The 19,200-nt window shown below is 37.8% G+C and overlaps 1 protein-coding gene across 1 annotated transcript in view; it reads right to left on the bottom strand.

The window, feature by feature from the left end:
- Positions 1-10,807: 10,807 nt before the first annotated feature.
- Positions 10,808-19,200, bottom strand: part of COMMD10 (COMM domain containing 10) — a 184,318-nt gene continuing 175,925 nt past the window's right edge. Inside the window, 2 exon segments of the mRNA NM_001083489.1 lie at positions 10,808-11,979; positions 12,728-12,787. Of these exon segments, the coding sequence (NP_001076958.1) occupies positions 11,941-11,979; positions 12,728-12,787 (99 nt within the window). The 3' untranslated portion in view covers positions 10,808-11,940.

A 19,200-nucleotide genomic window follows, 5' to 3' on the forward strand; every position in this document is an offset into this window, starting at 1 on the left:
ATGTTTACCACTGAAAAATAAGACATTTGCTAAGAAGAGTTATAAGGGACAGAGGAGAAATTGTGATTGCATTTAATGGTGCACACACACACACAGAAAGACTGATAGCAAATGAGAAACAAAGAGACACTTTAGTATTACCTTTCAGAGCTTGTTCAGACTAGGTTAGAGTACATGGTTCACTCTTAAGAACCCTCCCCACCTCCCCCCAACACCTCAGGTTCAGCTCAAATTCTGGACGATCACTAGTCCCTGCCCACCATATAGCACAAAACTACGGCAATGATGCTTTGTCGAGGCAGAGAAGGAAAGGCTAGGCCTTCTTTCTCCAGGTGCTGCCGGCAAGTCCAACCCACAGAGTGAAAGCAGGAAGTGCAAGAGGACCACCACCGCACAAACATGGGCTTTTATAGCAGCCTGCCCATCCGTAAACATCAGCCAGGATTTTACAGTTGACCAAACAGAATGGCAAATCCTTCACTCTTAAAGGCTGTCGGGGAGCTAGAAAGGGAGACAATAGCAAAGTAGGTAGAGAAACATTCCTTTCCCTATAAAACATTCACTCTCTACCCACAAACATGTTCTATTTGAAAACCTATTCAGAGAAGCTTATGAAATAGAGGCGGCTTCTTTACGAAAGCCTAATGCAGGTCAGGAAGCAACAGTTAGAACTGGACATGGAACAACAGACTGGTTCCAAATAGGAAAAGGAGTACGTCAAGGCTGTATATTGTCACCCTACTTATTTAACTTATATGCAGAGTACATTATGCGAAACGCTGGGCTGGAAGAAGCACAAGGTGGAATCAAGATTGCCAGGAGAAGTATCAATAACCTCAGATATGCAGATGACACCACCCTTACGGCAGAAAGTGAAGAGGAACTCAAAAGCCTCTTGATGAAAGTTAAAGAGGAGAGTGAAAAAGTTGGCTTAAAGCTCAACGTTCAGAAAACTAAGATCATGGCATCCGGTCCCATCACTTCATTGGAAATAGATGGGGAAACAGTGGCTGACTTTATTTTTCTGGGCTCCAAAATCACTACAGATGGTAACTGCAGCCATGAAATTAAAAGACACTTACTCCTTGGAAGGAAAGTTATGACCAACCTAGGCAGCATATTAAGAAACAGAGACATTACTTTGCCAACAAAGGTCGGTCTAGTCAAGGCTATGGTTTTTCCAGTGGTCATGTATGGATGTGAGAGTTGGACTATAAAGAAAGCTGAGCACTGAAGAATTGATGCTTTTGAACTGCGGGGTTGGAGAAGACTCTTGGGAGTCCGTTGGACTGCAAGGAGATCCAACCAGTCCATTCTGAAGGAGATCAGTCCTGGGTCTTCACTGGAAGGACTGATGTTGAAGCTGAAACTTCAATACTTTGGCCACCTGATGTGAAGAACTGACTCATTGGAAAAGACCCTGATGCTGGGAAAGATTGAGGGCAGGAAAAGAATGGCACGACAGAGGATGAGATGGTTGGATGGCATCACTGACTCAATGGACACAGGTTTGGGTGGACTCCAGGAGTTGGTGATGAACAGGGAGGCCTGGCATGCTGCTGTTCATGGGGTCGCAAAGAGTCGGATACCACTGAGCAACTGAACTGAACTGAAAATACATGTAATTCAGTCTTAGGTGATGAAATAAGGAATAATCATTTAATTATAGGAGGATTTTGTACTTCTTAAAAAATATGCTTCTATGGAAAGAAAACTTGACTTTTTGAGGTCCCACGTTTTCAAGTAGATACTTTTGTAACCCTAGACCCCCCAGCATAGACTACAAAGCTAATTATAAGAAATAATAAAAACGTTTTTGAGACCACAATGATTATAAATTTAATTGAATGTAAAGCCCAAAGGAAAGGGATCCAAATGCATTTATGGAAATGGCATTAACTCAAGGAAAATAATCCAGGAAACTGAGACAGGAGGAGAGGTTCCCAGAAGCCAGTAGAGAAGAACCACAGCACTATAAAATCAGAACATGTGAGCAATTTCTCCCTGAGTGCCTGGAGGAATAACCCTACAGATGGTGGTCACACCCTGCTGACCCACCAGCTCAGGGCACCTACCAATGCATCTGAGTCAGTCCAGAAGAACTTTATAAGACCGCTGACCCAAACATGTACTCAGTCACTCAGTCGTGTCCAACTCTTTGCGACCCCATGGGCTTTAGCCCGCCAGGCTCTTCTGTCCATGGGATTCTCCAGGCAAGAATATTGCAGTGGGTTGCCATGTCCTCCTCCAGGGGATCTTCCCAACTCAGGGACTGAACCTACATCTCCTGTGCCTCCTGCATTGCAAACGTACAAGGGAGATTAATAGCACATCTGACAGCAGGGGCCGCTCCCAGAGGCCCTCAAGCCTGCTGAGTAGGGACTGCCTGTGTTGGGTGATTTTCACGTACAGAAAGTGGGTGCACCCAACCGGCTATGATGTATCACCATTCTAGTTCTTCCAGGTCACACAAGTACAGGACATACTCTGCAGTAAGGAACACCAACACTCTGACACAGAGTCATGAGTCATTTTTCTGCCATGAGGTAGAAAAATCAGATGCTATAAATCATGACTCTATCAAGAAGAAACTGATCCCTCACACTGGGATTCTACATCTAAACACACAGTCTTGGAAACAAAGGGAAATTTTTAACTGAAGTGTTACTGAACAGCTTTCTACTGAAACTTGCTTGGCTTCTGCATTATCTATATGAACTTTTTCAGACTTCTGTTCTAAGTGATCACAAATACAAGCTGGACAATCTGTGTTGTGTAAGGGGAGATGCCTTTCTAAAACTTTGTCACTGAACTGCCCAGATCAGTGCGGAAAGCTTCTTTGTAAACAGGGTGTTTATATGTATCTTTAATCAAGACAACTTTTTCAATAGGAAACTGAAATCTGGGTAATGAGCTCACAAAATCTATACATACTTAACAAACATCTCAATGTCAGCATGTTGCCGATGTCTTTCTGGCACGTGCCATTTGACCCTGTCACATAAATCACCTCTGAATTTCATGGGAACATAATTGTTTTTCAGACTTTGTAGCAACAGTAGCAGAAGCATGTCTAAGTCAACTTCATGACCACCATAAATCTCCTCCCAGCAGCAAGGAGAACTTGCTCCAGCATTCTGAACAGGAGAAATCTGGGTCTCTAGCAGGTTATCAGGCTTTTATTCTTCTTCATATATATTTCCTGTGTGGTGAAGGAAAGAATCAGTGACTTTAGGCAACCCTCCCCAGAAGAGAAGTGGCTACTCCCTAAGCAGATTATCAATATATTTGGCTAAAGCTATTTGAAACCTACTTGTGTAAATCTGAGGTTTATAATGGTTTTGTTTGTTTTTAAGAATTCAGATAGCGCAGTGCAAATAAGAGAAGCAGAGGGAGAAGAACTATTAGTGGGCCCCATTAGTTCATTCAGCCAACATGTCTTTAATACCCTGATGTTCCCAGGACTACTTACATCAGCACATAATAGAGAGGCTGGAGTGCAAACCAGAGCACATGGTCTGGGATGCATGAGTCACTACTTTATCTGATCATTTGGAAAATTACTGTGCTCTGCTGCCAGAGCATAACAGCATTCCTGAAGGAGGAGAAACGCTGAACCTTCCAAAGTTGAAGTGCTACAGCAGCCTGTTTCTGGGGACAGCCTCTTGCTTTGTTCATAGGTTGCCTGGTTGAAACTGTAGGAAGAATGTGAACTGTGGACTAGAAAGAGCACCAAGAAAATCTGGTTATTCTAGAAGTAAAGAGACACGGGAAACCACCTTGAGATATCACTGAGCTCCACACTTCCCAGCAAATCTACATTAAACATGAGAAAAACCTGTATCATTGACTTTTCCTTAAACAATTCAGGAAGGATGTATTGTATTATTCAAAACTTCAGAAATAAATTCAACTATTAAATTTACTCTTAAATGCTTTCCCCTTCTTTCCTTTACCTAGGTTCCTTTGAAGAGAAATTTTTTAAAATCCAAGTCATTTATAGAATGAGATTCTCATACTCATTAAAAGATGCTAAAAATGACTGTACTCTAGTTTTACTAAGGAAACATTATTATCTATTCATTATTTTTCCAGCTTTGGAGATTAAAACAGTTTCTCTAATCCTGTAACCTCCGCTTCCTTACAGATACACAGCCTGGACCTGCTTCAACTTTCTTGTCTTTGCACACACTTCTTTTGAAATGAAAACTAATAACTTTCTATTTCAAATAAAACAAAGAAAGCAAGCAATGAAAACTCTCAGCACTCGGATTTGGATCATAGGTCTTGAGTCAGCTAGTACAACCTTATTACACTTCAGACAAAAGCAAAAGACCTTTGATAAGATTCTAGAGTATGTTTGACAGGGGTAGCAGGAAGGGAGAAGGAAGGAAGCAATGAAAAAGCCTTGAAATTCTCCAAAATTATAAATCCCATTAAGCCTTACTATAAAGTCCCTCAAATTAATGTGCTCCTAATATTAGCATTAAATGAGGTTGGTGTATTGAGTAGAACTATTTGCATAATGATGACAAAAATCAAAGTTTTAGGGAAGCAAAATTGACTCATTTGAAACTTAAATTCTAATTCCTGAGCAGTTTCTAACTAATGAGCCTGAACAAGTCAGAACTGTCCTGGCCCTCTTCTTCAACAGTGGAAAACAGATTATGTAAAATGTTGGGGGAAATTTAGAACATATACCTATGGTTTCTTAAACTTTCCAAATAACCACACTAGGGAGGGGTTCATATATCCTCCAGTAGTCCTAAGAGCTTAGCCTGAAGTTGCAGGCTGTGAGCACAAAGTTTTTTTGGAAATTTCCCATTTTCTCTGTAACTTTTATATGTACTTCCAACTAGATTGTTGTTGTTTAGTTGCTAAGCTGTGTCCAACTCTTTTATGACCCCATGAACTACAGTCCACCAGGCTTCTCTGTCCATGGGATTTCCCAGGCAACAATACTGGAATGGGTTACCATTTCCTTCTCCAGGGGCTCTTCCCGACCCAGGGGTTGAACCCACGGTCTCCTGTGTTTCCTGCATTGGCAGGCAGATTCTTTACCACTGTGCCACCTGGGAAGAGCATTTCCAATTATATGCTGTAAAATATTCATCTCTCTTTAAAAATACACATGCTCTAAATTACTGGCTAATTAAAATCATGGTACCCCATTGAAGCTACCAGCTAAGATGCTGTACTAAAATGACACCAAATACAGTTGTTAAACAAAATGCTTCTCTCTCATGTAAGGGTCTGGAGGCAAAAGCTTGTCAAGGGCATATCAGCAGTACTGCCCCATAAGCACATTTGGGGACCAGCCTCCTTCCATCTTGTTGCTCTCTATCCCTTAAGGCATCATCCTTATCTTCTCAGTTAAAACCGTGTGTGTGATAGTCACTAAGTCATGTCCAACTCTTTGTGATCCTATGGACTGTAGCCCGTCAGGCTCTTTGGTCCATGGAATTCTCCAGGCAAGAATACTGGAGTGTGTTGCCATTCCCTTCTCCCATCAAATCTATGTTTTAGTCAGAATGGGCAAAGAAAAGTGAAGATGAATATAATTTCCACTCACTTTCATTTGTGAGACCTAGTCACATGGCTGCAGATTGTGAAAAACCACAGTGTCTTAAGTGGATGGCCATGTGGCTGGCAAAAATGAAAATAAAAGTGATGCTACAGAAATATATACCATATCTGTCTTACGAATTTACATACCTACCAACTGCAATATTCCTCTAGGGATACCTTAAAAATGTGTGATATATAAGAAATGGCTCTGTAACTGTTGCATGTAAAGAGCCAGGTAATAAATATTATGGGCTTCCCAGGTGGTTCAGTGATAAAGAATCCACCTGCCAAGCAGGAGATGTGGGTTCGATCCCTGGGTCAGGAAGATCCTTTGGAGAAGAAAATGGCAACCTACTCGAGTATTCTTACCTGGGAAATTCCATGGGCAGAGGAGCCTGGTGGGCTGTAGTTCATGGGGTCGCAAAAAGAGTTGGACACAAGTTAGCAACTAAGCAACAAGTAAATATTACAGGCTTCCTGGGTACATGCTCTCTGCTCCAACTACTTAACTCTACTACTGTATTGCAAAAGCAGCCATGGACTGTATGACTATATGTAAATGAAAGAACATGACTAGTTTTAGTCATCTATTACAACACAACAAATTACTATAACATTAGAAGTTTAAATTGACATGCATTTATTACCTCACAATTACCATGGATCAGGTCCAGAGTCAGGGTCCTTCATATAGGCTCTCACAAGGCTGCAATCACAGTCAACTGGAGTATGCTCTCATCTGGAGGCTTGACTGGGAAAGAATCTACTTCCAACCCACTCCGGTTGTTGGAGGATTTATTTCCTTGTGGCCGCAAGACTGAGGGCTTAGGGCTTCAGCTTCCTGGTGGCTGCTGGCTGCCCTTAGCACCTAGAGGTCACCTGTAGTTCCTTGCCATGTGGTTCTGTCCAGAGCCCCTCTTACAATATGGCAGCTGGTTTCTTCAAAGTCAAGAAGGGAGAGAGTCTCTAAATGAGTTTGGTATCATGACAGAATTTTATGTAACGTAACAGTCACAGGAGTGACATCCCATTACCTTTATCATATTTTATTGGCTAGAAGCAAGTTAACAGGTGCTGCCCACACTCAAAGGGACAGGATTTGACCTGGGTATAAATAGCAAAAGACAAAGATGACTGAGCGTTTGTCCACCAGAGCTGTGTTCCAATAAAACTTTATAAAAACAAATGGTGGGGATTAGGCCCACAGGGCATAGTTTACAGACACCTGGTAAAATAAATAAGGTGCAGAAGCCATTGTTTAAGGTGAGAAGAGGTAAGAAATCATTGAATAGCGTTAGAGAGGAAGAATCCTCAGAGCTAGGAGAGCTATGGAGAAAGATGGTACTATCTTATAACACACCTATTACCTTGTTATTTAAAAGAATTAAGAATGGGATAGTTGGGCAATATGCTCAAATCTAGTTACCATAAGATAGAGTTGTTATTAGAACACTAACTACAAAGTGAAGGGGCTTCATAGTAAGCTTTCTCCAGGTTTAATTCACACTTTACATGGAATAATTTCAACAGAAAGCCTAGTCATTTTCTTGGTGATTATGAAAATGACAATGAACACTTATGATTATTGTAAATCAGGAATTATGCTAAATGTTTAATTTGAAATATCTCATTTAATCTTCATAATAATTCCATGTAATTTAGATTATTATTATTCCCATCACAAAGATTAGGAAACTGAGCTTAAGCAAATTAAGTAGCACAAAAGGCAATAAAACTAGTATACGACTCTTAGTCTGTCCTGAGGTTCTAAACACTTAAATTTTACTTGGAAGTTTAACGGGAAGTCTTTGAAGTTTTAATGCAGGGAGGTAGTGTAAATTAACATGGCTAATGTTTGTAGTGATTGGGATGGAATCAGAGTGTCATACAAAGTGAAATGAGCCAGAGAGAGAAAAATATATATCATATATTAATGCATATATATGGAATCTAGAAAAATGGCACAGAGGAACCTATTGCAGAGCAGGACTAGAGACACAGACATGTGGACACAAGGGGGAAGGGGAGAGTGAACTGAACTGAGAGAGCTGCACTGACATATATGCTGTACATACACAATGTCTGTGTACAACAGATAGCTAGTGGGAAGCTGTGATATGGCACAGGGGGCTCAGCTTGGTGCTCTGTGATGACCCAGAGGCACGGGACGGGGTCGGAGCAGGGGCAGGAGGGAGGTTCAAGAGGGAGGGGATATATGTATATGTATAACTGGTTCACTTTATTGTACAGCAGAAACTAACACAACATTGGAAAGCAATTATACTCCAGTAATAAGAAGAAGAATATTAGCTCCGTGTGGAGGCTGGACTGAAGTGGGGCTGGAGAAAGCAGGGTAGTCAGGGCAAAGATGATGGTAGCCTGCAGAAGGCAGTACCCTGGGGATACATGTGTAAGACATTAGGTGATAGCAGTGGAAACAGTGGCTGACTTTCTTTTTCTGGGCTCCAAAATCACTGCAGATGGTGACTGCAGCCATGAAATTAAAAGACGCTTACTCCTTGGAAGGAAAGTTATGACCAACGTAGACAGCATATTGAAAAGCAGAGACATTACTTTGCCAACAAAGGTCTGTCTAGTCAAGGTTATGGTTTTTCCAGTGGTCATGTATGGATGTCAGTTGGACTATAAACAAAGCTGAGCACAGAAGAACTGATGCTTTTGAACTGTGGTGTTGGAGAAGACTCTTTGAGAGTCCCTTGGACTGCAAGGAGATCCAACCAGTCTATCCTAAAGGAAATCAGCCCTGAATATTCATTGGAAGGACTGATGCTGAAGCTGAAACTCCAATACTTTGGCGACCTGATGTGAAGAGCTGATTCACTGGAAAAGACCCTGATGCTGGGAAAGATTGAGGGCAGGAGGAGAAGGGGACAACAGAGAATGAGATGGTTGTATGGCATCACCGACTCAATGGACACGGGTTTAGATGGACTCCGAGAGTTGGTGATGGACAGGGAGGCCTAGCATGCTGCGGTTCATGGGGTCACAAAGAGTCGGACACGACTGAGCAACTGAACTGAACTGATAACCACTCCAGTATTCCCTTGTCATGACATTCCAACCACACTCATCTTTGGTTCCTGGAATGTGCTGAGCCTTTTCCAGTCTCTGGGATTTTGCACTGGCCATTCTATCTACAATGCTTTTCACTCTATTCTGCTACGGCCTCATTCTAACTCATCCTACAGGACTCAACCAAAAACTCACTTCGTTTGAGAATCCTTCCTTGATGCCCCATATAAACTTGGTCCTATCTTTTATTTTCTCTTAAAAGAATCCAATTATTTTTCATCCCATACTTGTTCACAATTTATTACATTTTGCTTGTTTTTATACTGACTGTCTAACACATTACACTTCAAGAAGCCAGGAAGTGTATTAGTTTTGCTCATCATTGTTAGCACAGTACCTAGAGTACACACAGTTCCTGCCACCATAGGCAGTCATACAATATTTGTTGAGGAAGGAAATAAATAAATAAATGTCTGACTTCACTTAGCTACTGGGCAACTGTTTTTCACATTTCCTGATTTTAGAAGAAATTTTCCTCTTCTATATCTCTGGAATTATCAACATAATAAATGCCAAGTAATTAGTGACACTCCAATATCCAACCCACTCTCACTCCACACTCTTCCCAAAACCCACCCCCAAACTGAAAATAATGTTGAGAATGAAACGTACAGTAGGAAGAAGGGCTGATTAAGTTGGCTTGAGGCAGGTGAATTTCATTTATTGTTGGTATGAGCATAAACTGATATGAACCTTTGGGAAAGTAATTTATCAGTATGCAAAAATGGCCTTAAAATAAATATAAATTAAAAAAACAAATACAAAGAGGGATGTGTGTTTACATTTACATGAGATCTATGAAATGATAAAAACCAAATGTTTCCAATGAGTTAGGTGGGTACTCCTGGGGAGAAACCTTTTTTTTACACATTTTAAAAAAATAGGCAATTTTATATTTACAATAAAATTCCATTAAAAGTAAAAATAAAAAGTAAATCTTTATACTTTTGGCATAATAATCCCACTTCTAGGAATCTGTATTAATTAATAAAATAATGAAAAAATGTGGTCTAGGGTTTATTTAAAATGATCTTCACCAGTGAGTTCTTTAGTATTTTTTAAAATTGAAAATCATCTAAATGGCCAACACTGATAGGTTGGATAATTAATAATTATCCATTCAAATGAAGAACTACTTAATGATAGTAGAGAAAGATATGTGAATAGAAAAAAAAATAACTTTCAATAAAATCTACTGAAATGTCATTAATGGCCATTTCTGAAAAATGAGAGTATATAACTTTAGGTTACTCCTTTATGATTTTTTGGTGTTTCCCAATTTAAAAAATCAGATTTTCTAATCAAAGAATTGCAAATATTATTTGCAATACTTCTTTCTAACAAGTAATTATATTTTTATTCAATCCTCATGACAAGCATTCACATAAAACATGTTTATCTGCTGAGAAAGAAGGTTTCGGTTTCTACTTGTTACTCCACCCACCTTATTTCTGTGAAAAAATAACACACAATAATCTTTGGGAATGATACCTTCTTTTTTACTTGTGTATCATAACAATGGTAGTGACTGAAGAAGTAAAATTGTCTGCAACTAAATATGCTTCAAGAATAATTATGTTCTCAGCTGGAATTAGACCTCCAATGACCTATCCTTCCTTCAATGCCTTTGGTCAGACTTTCCTGAACTAAACTAATGGAGAGAAAACTATTTACCACTATTTTAAGCTACAATAGAAAATTTCATTATGATGTGTCACATTTCACTTAGATACCTACACTGGGAATTAAGTCGGCATCATACCAATGAAAATGTCTACCTATTCATATGGTCACTGTCAGGAAGGCCTCACAAAGTCAGCTTGAAATGATGGATGTCTATTTGTACATAGGAAGAAGTCTGAAAGAATATTTACCAAAATGTTTATAGCAGTCAGGTACGTTCCTCTGGGGACCAGCAGAACAGTGCATAAAAATATAAGACAGGTCCTGCAAGCTATATATGGAAACAAATCCTGTTATATTATAAAAGTGTCTTCTAGATATGCTATCGATGGAGGTTTAACAACTTTTCAAATCAATCAACTATGGACAGCCACTATAATATTTACATTCTGAAATAATCCAAACACCCAATCCTTCTAAGCAACAACATACAAACACACATATAAATAAATAAGGGCATAAATTCCATATACTGAACATTTATTTGGGAGACATTTAACATTTGTATTACTCAGATACCTCATGTAAGGACTGTGATTTAAATTCAATGGTTCTGTTTAACCATAGGCTATTTCTGAAATCAAATTCTTTCATGTGAAGTCATATTTGAATCTCTCTGTTGTTCTCTCTTTCTCTCATTTTCTCCTTCTCTCCCGTTTTCCTTCTTTCCTCCCTCCCTTGCTGTCTGCCTGTCTCCCTAGAAAAAATACAGTACAGACTTTTCATTCATAAAAACTTCAAGTGATTATTTTCTGCTGCCAACTATACTCATATGTATATATAGCCATAGCATAAAATACTGTGCACTTAAGTTCAACTAATTCTAAGACATAAAAATCTCATTGATTGAAATTAATTAACATCTTTACAGAAAGAGAATATAAAAATGTTTTAAAAATTTAAGGATATTCATTTAGCACTCATTACAATTATTTTTATTCATGATCTGAATCTGTCTCCCATGCTATGAATTATTATTAATTTGCAGTACAAAGAAAAGCACACAAAAATGTAAACTGTTATTAAATCATTAAACTCAGAGAAAAAAATTAAGCACACAGAGATGCTCATTAGAGTTGACTTATAAACTAGTACTAGCTTCTTTAAAATTTCAAAATATACTCATTATATTAAAGGAAAAAAAATGCCATAATGTATTTAATTGAATGTGGCTACTGTCTTATGTTTATTAATGTAATTAATGACATTCTGTGTTCTAAGGTACACATTATATTGTATCCACAGGTCCTCCTTAATACACCCAAGTATCATCAAGTATGTAAAAAATAAACAGGTCAGGCAATAAAGCAAAAAATAAGCAGTAAAAACCACATGATAGCCACTTTTGTTTCCTTTAAAACAATGTTCTTAAACAACTGCTTGCTTTTGGCACACAGAACTAGAGAATGTATATTAGAACATCGGTACTCAGAACAATGATCTTCCTCGGCTGTTATTTGTCTATGAAGCAATAAGCCATATAATTTACAAGAAGAAAGCAACTGAATCCTTCAGAAAACACAACCTGGCAGTTAATCTTCAAAGTAAAATAAGGAGGTGGCAGAAGTGTGATAGAGAAACCAGTCTTCAAGAACATCATGTAAGGGAATCCAGCTGTGCTTGTATGGTCTCTAGCTGTTTACAGAGACAAAAAAAAAAGAGAGAGAGAGTTGGTGAAAGGAGAGAAACTCATATGAAGTGTTGTTTAGAAATATGCAAATGAAGGAAAAGAATGCAACTGGTAGCTCTGCATTTTAAATCTACTCACAGAGCAATAAATACACCACTTGGAAAATTTTTCTTTTTATGTGAAGCTATTAGAACCCCAGCTTGTGAAGTTTCCAAATTTGTAAAGAAGGATTTCTAAATACTATTGCTTAAAATGCACCTAGCTGTTTTATTTTAAATGATCACTACATAAAATTTGTATGGGGTGTTGGAGGGGAGGGTGGTAGAGGGAACAGTGCATTTTCCTGGGTTACAAAAATCAGCATTTAAAAAGAAACATGAAATATCCTCAAAGATAAATCTTTATAGACCTGGTTTGTTCCTTTTCCCTTGGGCCAAGAAATTAAAATATTTAACATTATCTAAGGGCCAGTGTGGCTAGATACTACACAGTTTATTACTCAGTGCTTTACATTAAAACAACAATCCTATTGTTTTAATTAAAACCATATCCATTTTCTTCCTGATTTAGTCTGTCAGATCTTCCTCATCTCAGCAATGCTTCCTACTGTGAAACACGAGGTATTCACAAGGGAAGTTTAAGGAACTCAAGCTCCATAGCTCCACAATAGGGCATTTAAAAATAAGAATTCATGAAATAGAGGAAACATTGTGAAAAACCCCCATATAGGAAATTATTGAAAAAAATACATACCTTGTTATAGAAATCAAACAATTCCTTGTGACTGAATTCCACAAGAACTTTCTGCAGGCTCTGTAAAGAAAAGAAAGGAAGGAAGGGAGAAAGAAAAAAAAAATTTAGTTTTATACAGTTTACACTGCATTTCTTTTCTCTCCAGCTAGCCTCAGAATATGCCATATTATTCTCTGAGTGGTTTAAAAAAGGAAAAAAAAAAAAAAAAACACCTTACCTGGTCTACTCAACCCCACTGTTCCAAGGACTCAAAATACACATTTAATAACACTCCACTGTAACAAAAGGTTTCAACTCTACAGGGGTATCTGTTCTTTAAGTTGATTTCCACAAAGGTTAACAAAATACAGGCCAACAAGGGAACACTTTCATTATCTATTTTTTTCAAGACAGAGATAATACATGAGATTATATTTCATCTTTCTCAGCAGTCCATTTGAAATCTGGTAAATACCATTACACAAAGACACTGGCGGCAGCATATCTGATTGAACTCATCCAGCCATTAATGCCGCACACCAGCACAGCTGCTGCCTCCAAGCATCAACCAACAGTTATGATCTTAACCTGCTGAGATGGTTACCTTTTTAAATGCACAGACTCAGCAAAAGTTAACAATTAACACAACAGCTTCAAAGCTGGGACTTAAACATGCTCCTTCCTTTCCCCTCATATGCAATAGAGAACTCTTTAAGGATGCTACAGATACTGAGTGATATTACGTATGTACACAGGATGGTGGAGTAGAGGGCAACATTTAACTCAACCCACCCCAATCTGCTTGGGGTTGATTTTGTAAACTGAGGAAACAAACTAGTTTCTGAAAAGTGTTCCAACATGTTTATTTTACTCAAGGTACCTTTGGGAAGTGAAAATTAACGAGGAGAGAACATCAGGAATGTGTTGCCCACTCCGACCACACTGTCGTGCTCATGTGACGTAACAGGCACCATGAACTGAACAAGTGGAAAACTGCTGCCAACAGACATTGATTCATGTGCTTAACTGCCTACAGTCATTGCCAACATTATATTAATTCCAAGTTTCTAGGCTCACTGTTTTTTGGTTTTACTTGTTTTAATGATTTCCATTTCTATTTAGAAAGCCAACATTTTTCAAACCAGGTCTTCTCTACCTAACTTCAGGAGAGTCAATGGGGCTCTGCTCAGAAATGGCACGTCCCTTTAGATGTATGTAGCCTAAGCACACAGGCTCAAATTCCTTTCTTTGGTTTCTCTTACACACTCACATAAGTACTTAAGTTTTAAAATGAATGAAGCAGCATACTGGCTTTAAAGCTGTATCCTTTACAAATGATTTTTTAAAAACTATCAATTTTTCAATCATATTAGAAAAATCAGTTGATTAATTGGCTCATAACATGAAACCTCCAAAGGCTGAACCAGCATTATCCAGCTATTCCATATTTCCTCCAGCAGTTAAAGAGATGATAAGCCTAGGTTTACCCTAGGGAAAAGTGAAGCAAGTTCATTTCTTTACCCCCACAGCCAAAAGTTAGGAGAGACTGAAGACTGAATCAGCGTGTAAACAACTGATTTGCTGTAACTTAGAGGTAGCAGCCAAGCTACGCTCTTGTTTCCTCTATTTTGTTTTGCCATCTTTCAAGGTGGTATTTTCTAGTCATGTTACATTTAGGAAAGGAAAGGAAGGTAACTTAAAAAAAATACTTCTTAAAATAACAATATCTGAAACAATGTGTGTGTGTGCGTGTGCGTGATGAGTGTGTGTGTGTGTGCATGTGCATGAGAGTGTGTGTATATATAGAGAGATGTTTATTTTTATACACACACATCCATCCATAACAGTAGACTCTAGGTACCCTTGGGAGACTGGATCCAGGACTTGCTGTGTATACCAAATTTTGTGGATGAAGTCCCATAACTGCCCCTCCAGTTCTGTGGCTCCCAATCTTAGACTCAAACAACTGCAGATGATGTAGTGCCACAGCATTTATTGAAAAAAATCCACATGTAAGTGGATTACATGTGGATTTTTTTCATCTGCACAGTTCAAACCTGTATTGTTCAAAGGTCAACTAACTTGAGCATCTTGCCTTACTGAAATAGCCCCAAGAAGGAAAAGAACTGATACGTTGATATAAAACTCCCTATGTTTGGCATAACAACTGGTAGCTATTAACCATCATGATCACTTCCCATTAGACATACAATGACTTAGAGAAGACCATGAGAATACGACAAAGTGAGGGAATGGTTTTGTTTCATGTCTATATGTAAGGAGGATTATCCTAGATTTTGAGAATCTGTGTTTACCAAAGGGGTAGCCAGGGGCAGTGGTTAAAAGTTTTAGGGAAATAAGGATGGAGATGAGGTGTGTAGGATAAAAAGGAAAGGGGGGTGGGGCTGGCCAGGGTCCAATTTCCCACTATGTCATGTTCTATCTAACATGGAAGCCCACAGAGTCCAAGAAGATTAAATGCAAATCTGACCTTTCAGGATATTATAGAAGTACTTTACTGAGAAAAAAGTATAGATCACACTTCATTTAACAGTTTGGTAGCTTTATTTATGACTTTAAGTTTAGAATGAACGATGGCCTCCCTTTTTACTCTTCCTTCAGGTTCCACAAATATTATGAGTACACCTGATCAAAATCTTTCCTGGGATTATACCATTTTTAAGAAGAAAACACACACTTGAGCTTTCCTTGAGAATATAACCAGAAGGTCACAAATTTGCTTATCAAACGAGAATAAACTCTTTAATTCCATTGTTTACTCTTCAGAAAATGTACAGAAGGTTCAAATCATTATGTTGTACACCCAAAACCAATATTATGTTATGTAAATTATATCTCAATTAAAAAAAAAAAAAGTCACATGGGTGGTAGCATTTGGCTGGAGAGAAGGAGCAAATCATCAGGAGACCCTTAGAGGCCAAATTTGATTTAGCCAGTGTGAATGATACAAAAGTCTGGCCAGTGATGGAATGCAAGGACTGGGGGTGAGGGACAAATAATTAGGAACAGCCTTTTTCTTGGGAGGTTTCCTGGCAGTTCTCCTAGCTGAAAGGCTACTCATGGGCAGTATGCACTGACAGGCTTGATCTGATTTAAAAAAAAAAAAAAGAGCAACAAGAAGACTTGAATAGGCACTTGCAAGAAGAGGATATCCAAACAGAGAAAAACATGAAAATATATGTTGAAAGGGATAAAATTATGTATAACTATCTTGCAAACTTGTCTGGAATTATTTACTAAAGCTGAATATTTATATACATCCTATGACCCAGAAATTCAGTCCTAAATATTAATATTGAGCTCAATAGAAATATACACATTTGGGCACCATGAGATAGATGCAAGAATAGTGACAGCATCATGATTCAAAAGAACCAAAACCGGAAATAATAAAAATTTGTTTCAACAGAAGAATATGTAAGTAAATTGTAGTACAGGAATACAATGGAATGTTATTCAAACAGATAACAAACTACAGCCAAATACAGGATCATTCATGACTCTAACAAAACCATGTTGAACATTAGGAGTGGGCACAGAAGAACATGTGTGACTAATTTCATGCATAAGAAGATTCTAAAAAAACAACAGAAAAGGTTTTAGAAACACTTAGGTGGTAAAACTGTAATGAAGCAACAAAAATATTATTGAAGTATCACAACACTGATCACCTCTGGGTGACTCGACAGAGGAGGCAGTAACTGGGAGAAAGCATAAGGGAGGCTTCTCATTTCTTCTGATTATTATTATTACAAATTAGGCAATAATTATTTCTTGATCTTGGTGTTGGATATAAGGGTGTCTCCTTTTTTTGACAAATTACTGTGCTATTTTTCTGCGTGTGTGCTATATTTTACCAATTAAAAAAAAAGCACTGTTACGTGTTAAATTCATGCATTTTTATTCAATAAGTTTTTATTAAAGGTGTAAAAAGTCTGTTCTAGATACTACATAAATAGCAAGGAGCAATAGAAATCAAAATCCCTCACATTCTAGTTGAAGAAAGCAGACAATAAGAAATGTAATAAAAAACAATAACAATAATAAAATTATCACCATAATTCACAACATACACATAGAAATGTTTATTGATGACAAGTGCTGGGAAGAAAAAGCAAGAAGTCATGTGTGTCTGGGGGTAGGTAGGTAGAGATTCAAGGTTACGTGGTCAAAAAGGGTCTCAAAGGGATGATAACATTGAAGATTTAAGAGAAGATTCTATCCCATGGAATAGGAGAAAATATTTATGAATCATTACCTAATACGAATATGATACCCAGAATATATAAAGAAATCCTACAATTCAACAATAAAAAGAAAAACCCCTGTGGGTGGGTCCTAATCCAATATGACTCCTTTCCTTATAAGAAGAGATGAGGATACAGACACAGAAAGGAATGGCTCTATGAAGACAATGGAGGAAGATGGCCATCTATAAGGCAAAGAGTGAGGCCTTAGAAGAAATTAATCTTGAGGACACTTTGATCTCAAAATTCTAGCCTCAAGAACTGTGGGGAGATAAACTTCTGTTATTATAAGCCACCCAGTCTATGGCACTGTTATGGAAGCCCTAGCAAACTAATACAGGCCCCACCGTCTCTTCTGGGATAGAAAGAAGAGAAGATCTTTAGCCTAAGAGCAATGGAAAGTCGTTGGAGAACTTCAAGAATGATGTAACTGTATTTACATATTAGAAACTCACTTCAGCTTTTATTTGTAAATGGATTAGAGCTGGACAAACTAGATGTGGAGAATCAACTAGGAGGTTATATTGCATTTGTCTAGGCAAAGATAGCGACGGCAGCAGTGATAGAGAAAAGTGAAAAAAAAATTTTAATGGTTTAGAGGTAGAAGAGATAGCATTCAGGAACAGATCTGGGTTGGGGAAGGAGGTGAAGGAATAGAAGGAGTCAGAATGACTCTCAGGTTTCCAGCAAGAGAAACTGGCGGATGCAACTGAGATAGGAAACTCTACAGAGGAGCAGATTTGAAGGGAGACTCAAAAGCGCAGTTTCAGACACAGTTAGTTTGATAGTCTGTGATATTCCCCCAAAATATGTGAAATAAGCCTGGGAAGCCAGAAAAAGATACACACTTGGGAGTTAATGATATATTGCTATTTAAACCAAAGAAGACTGCCAGGAGAAGAAAGCAGTGTGAACAGGGAGGGCAGCCTGGGACTGACCCCTTCAGAACACCGATATTTAGGGTAAGTAGGTGTTCCGTAACTGATGATTATCACCAGGTTCATAAATGTTTTTTGCATGGCATGTGAAACTGGAGGTATTTATTACATGAATCCAAATAATTTAGTAAGTTGGCACACAGGCAATAAAACTGGGTGGCCTGCCTTCAATGTTCCAGTAAGACTCATTAAAGTCACTAATACTATTAACTAAATATATACAGACTAGAAGATTTACTCTCTTTCTTCTGCTTTATATATATGAGAATATAACCAAGAGCCCATTTAGGAAATGCATGACTTATGTTGTCTAAGCTGGTCTCATGCATTAATACCAAACAGACTTTCCGCACCCTATCTGAAAACACTGCAAAGTGAAAATGAAGGTACAAAGACTGACATTCTGCCCATTTCTGAAAAGAGAAGGAAAATGTATTTGTTCACCTATTTCCTCTATTTTTGATTTGTAATCCTGTCTATGAGTACCTAGATAATGTTGCTTATACCCATTAGCAAAATTCCCATGGAAATAAAATTTAGTAAGGTCTTCAGAGAGGTCTAACTTGATGGAAGCTGACAGTAAGAATATCATTTGCTTTCCCATTTGTGAGAAATTAGGAAAATATACATATTTTTCAAGACAGAAATGCATTAGTCGTATCACAAATTATCTAATAATAAACTCTAAATAATATAGACATAAACTAGATAAGAATTAAACCAAATTTACATTGCTTAGCTTTTAAAATTAAGTAGGACATCAGAATTAGAAACCATACAATTATATTTATACCTAGAAAATCAGGAGTAGAGGATTCCAGTAAAAGAAATACTACTAATCTCTTGTCTTAGTTAAACCTAAAAATAATTTCCTAGGTACTTAAAGAAATTTTCTCCTCAGTTACAGAAATGGACAGATATAAAATTTAAATAATATTTTAAATTCCACTGAGTGGTTTACAAAACAAAAATCATTAGACACCATTTTTTAAATAAATATATCTATAAATTATACTCTACAACTATATACAGTTACAGATCACTGTAAAAATATTCCACTGTCTCTTATTATTTGCTGACTATCTACACTATTACTGAATAGTCAGTGCCATTCTACTCATATATATGAGCATTAACCATTTCTACCACCCATAATATTCAGTAATTCAATAAACATTTAAACAGTACTGATGCAGAAATGGATAAGCCATAGGAATGAGTACACTCTTGACCAAAGAAAGATCCTTTTCTAGGTAGGCAGGTTGTCCTTTATAGCTAAGCTTCCAAC

The sequence above is a fragment of the Bos taurus genome, chromosome 7 (assembly GCF_002263795.3).
Source record: "Bos taurus isolate L1 Dominette 01449 registration number 42190680 breed Hereford chromosome 7, ARS-UCD2.0, whole genome shotgun sequence".
Taxonomy (NCBI): Eukaryota; Metazoa; Chordata; class Mammalia; order Artiodactyla; family Bovidae; genus Bos; species Bos taurus.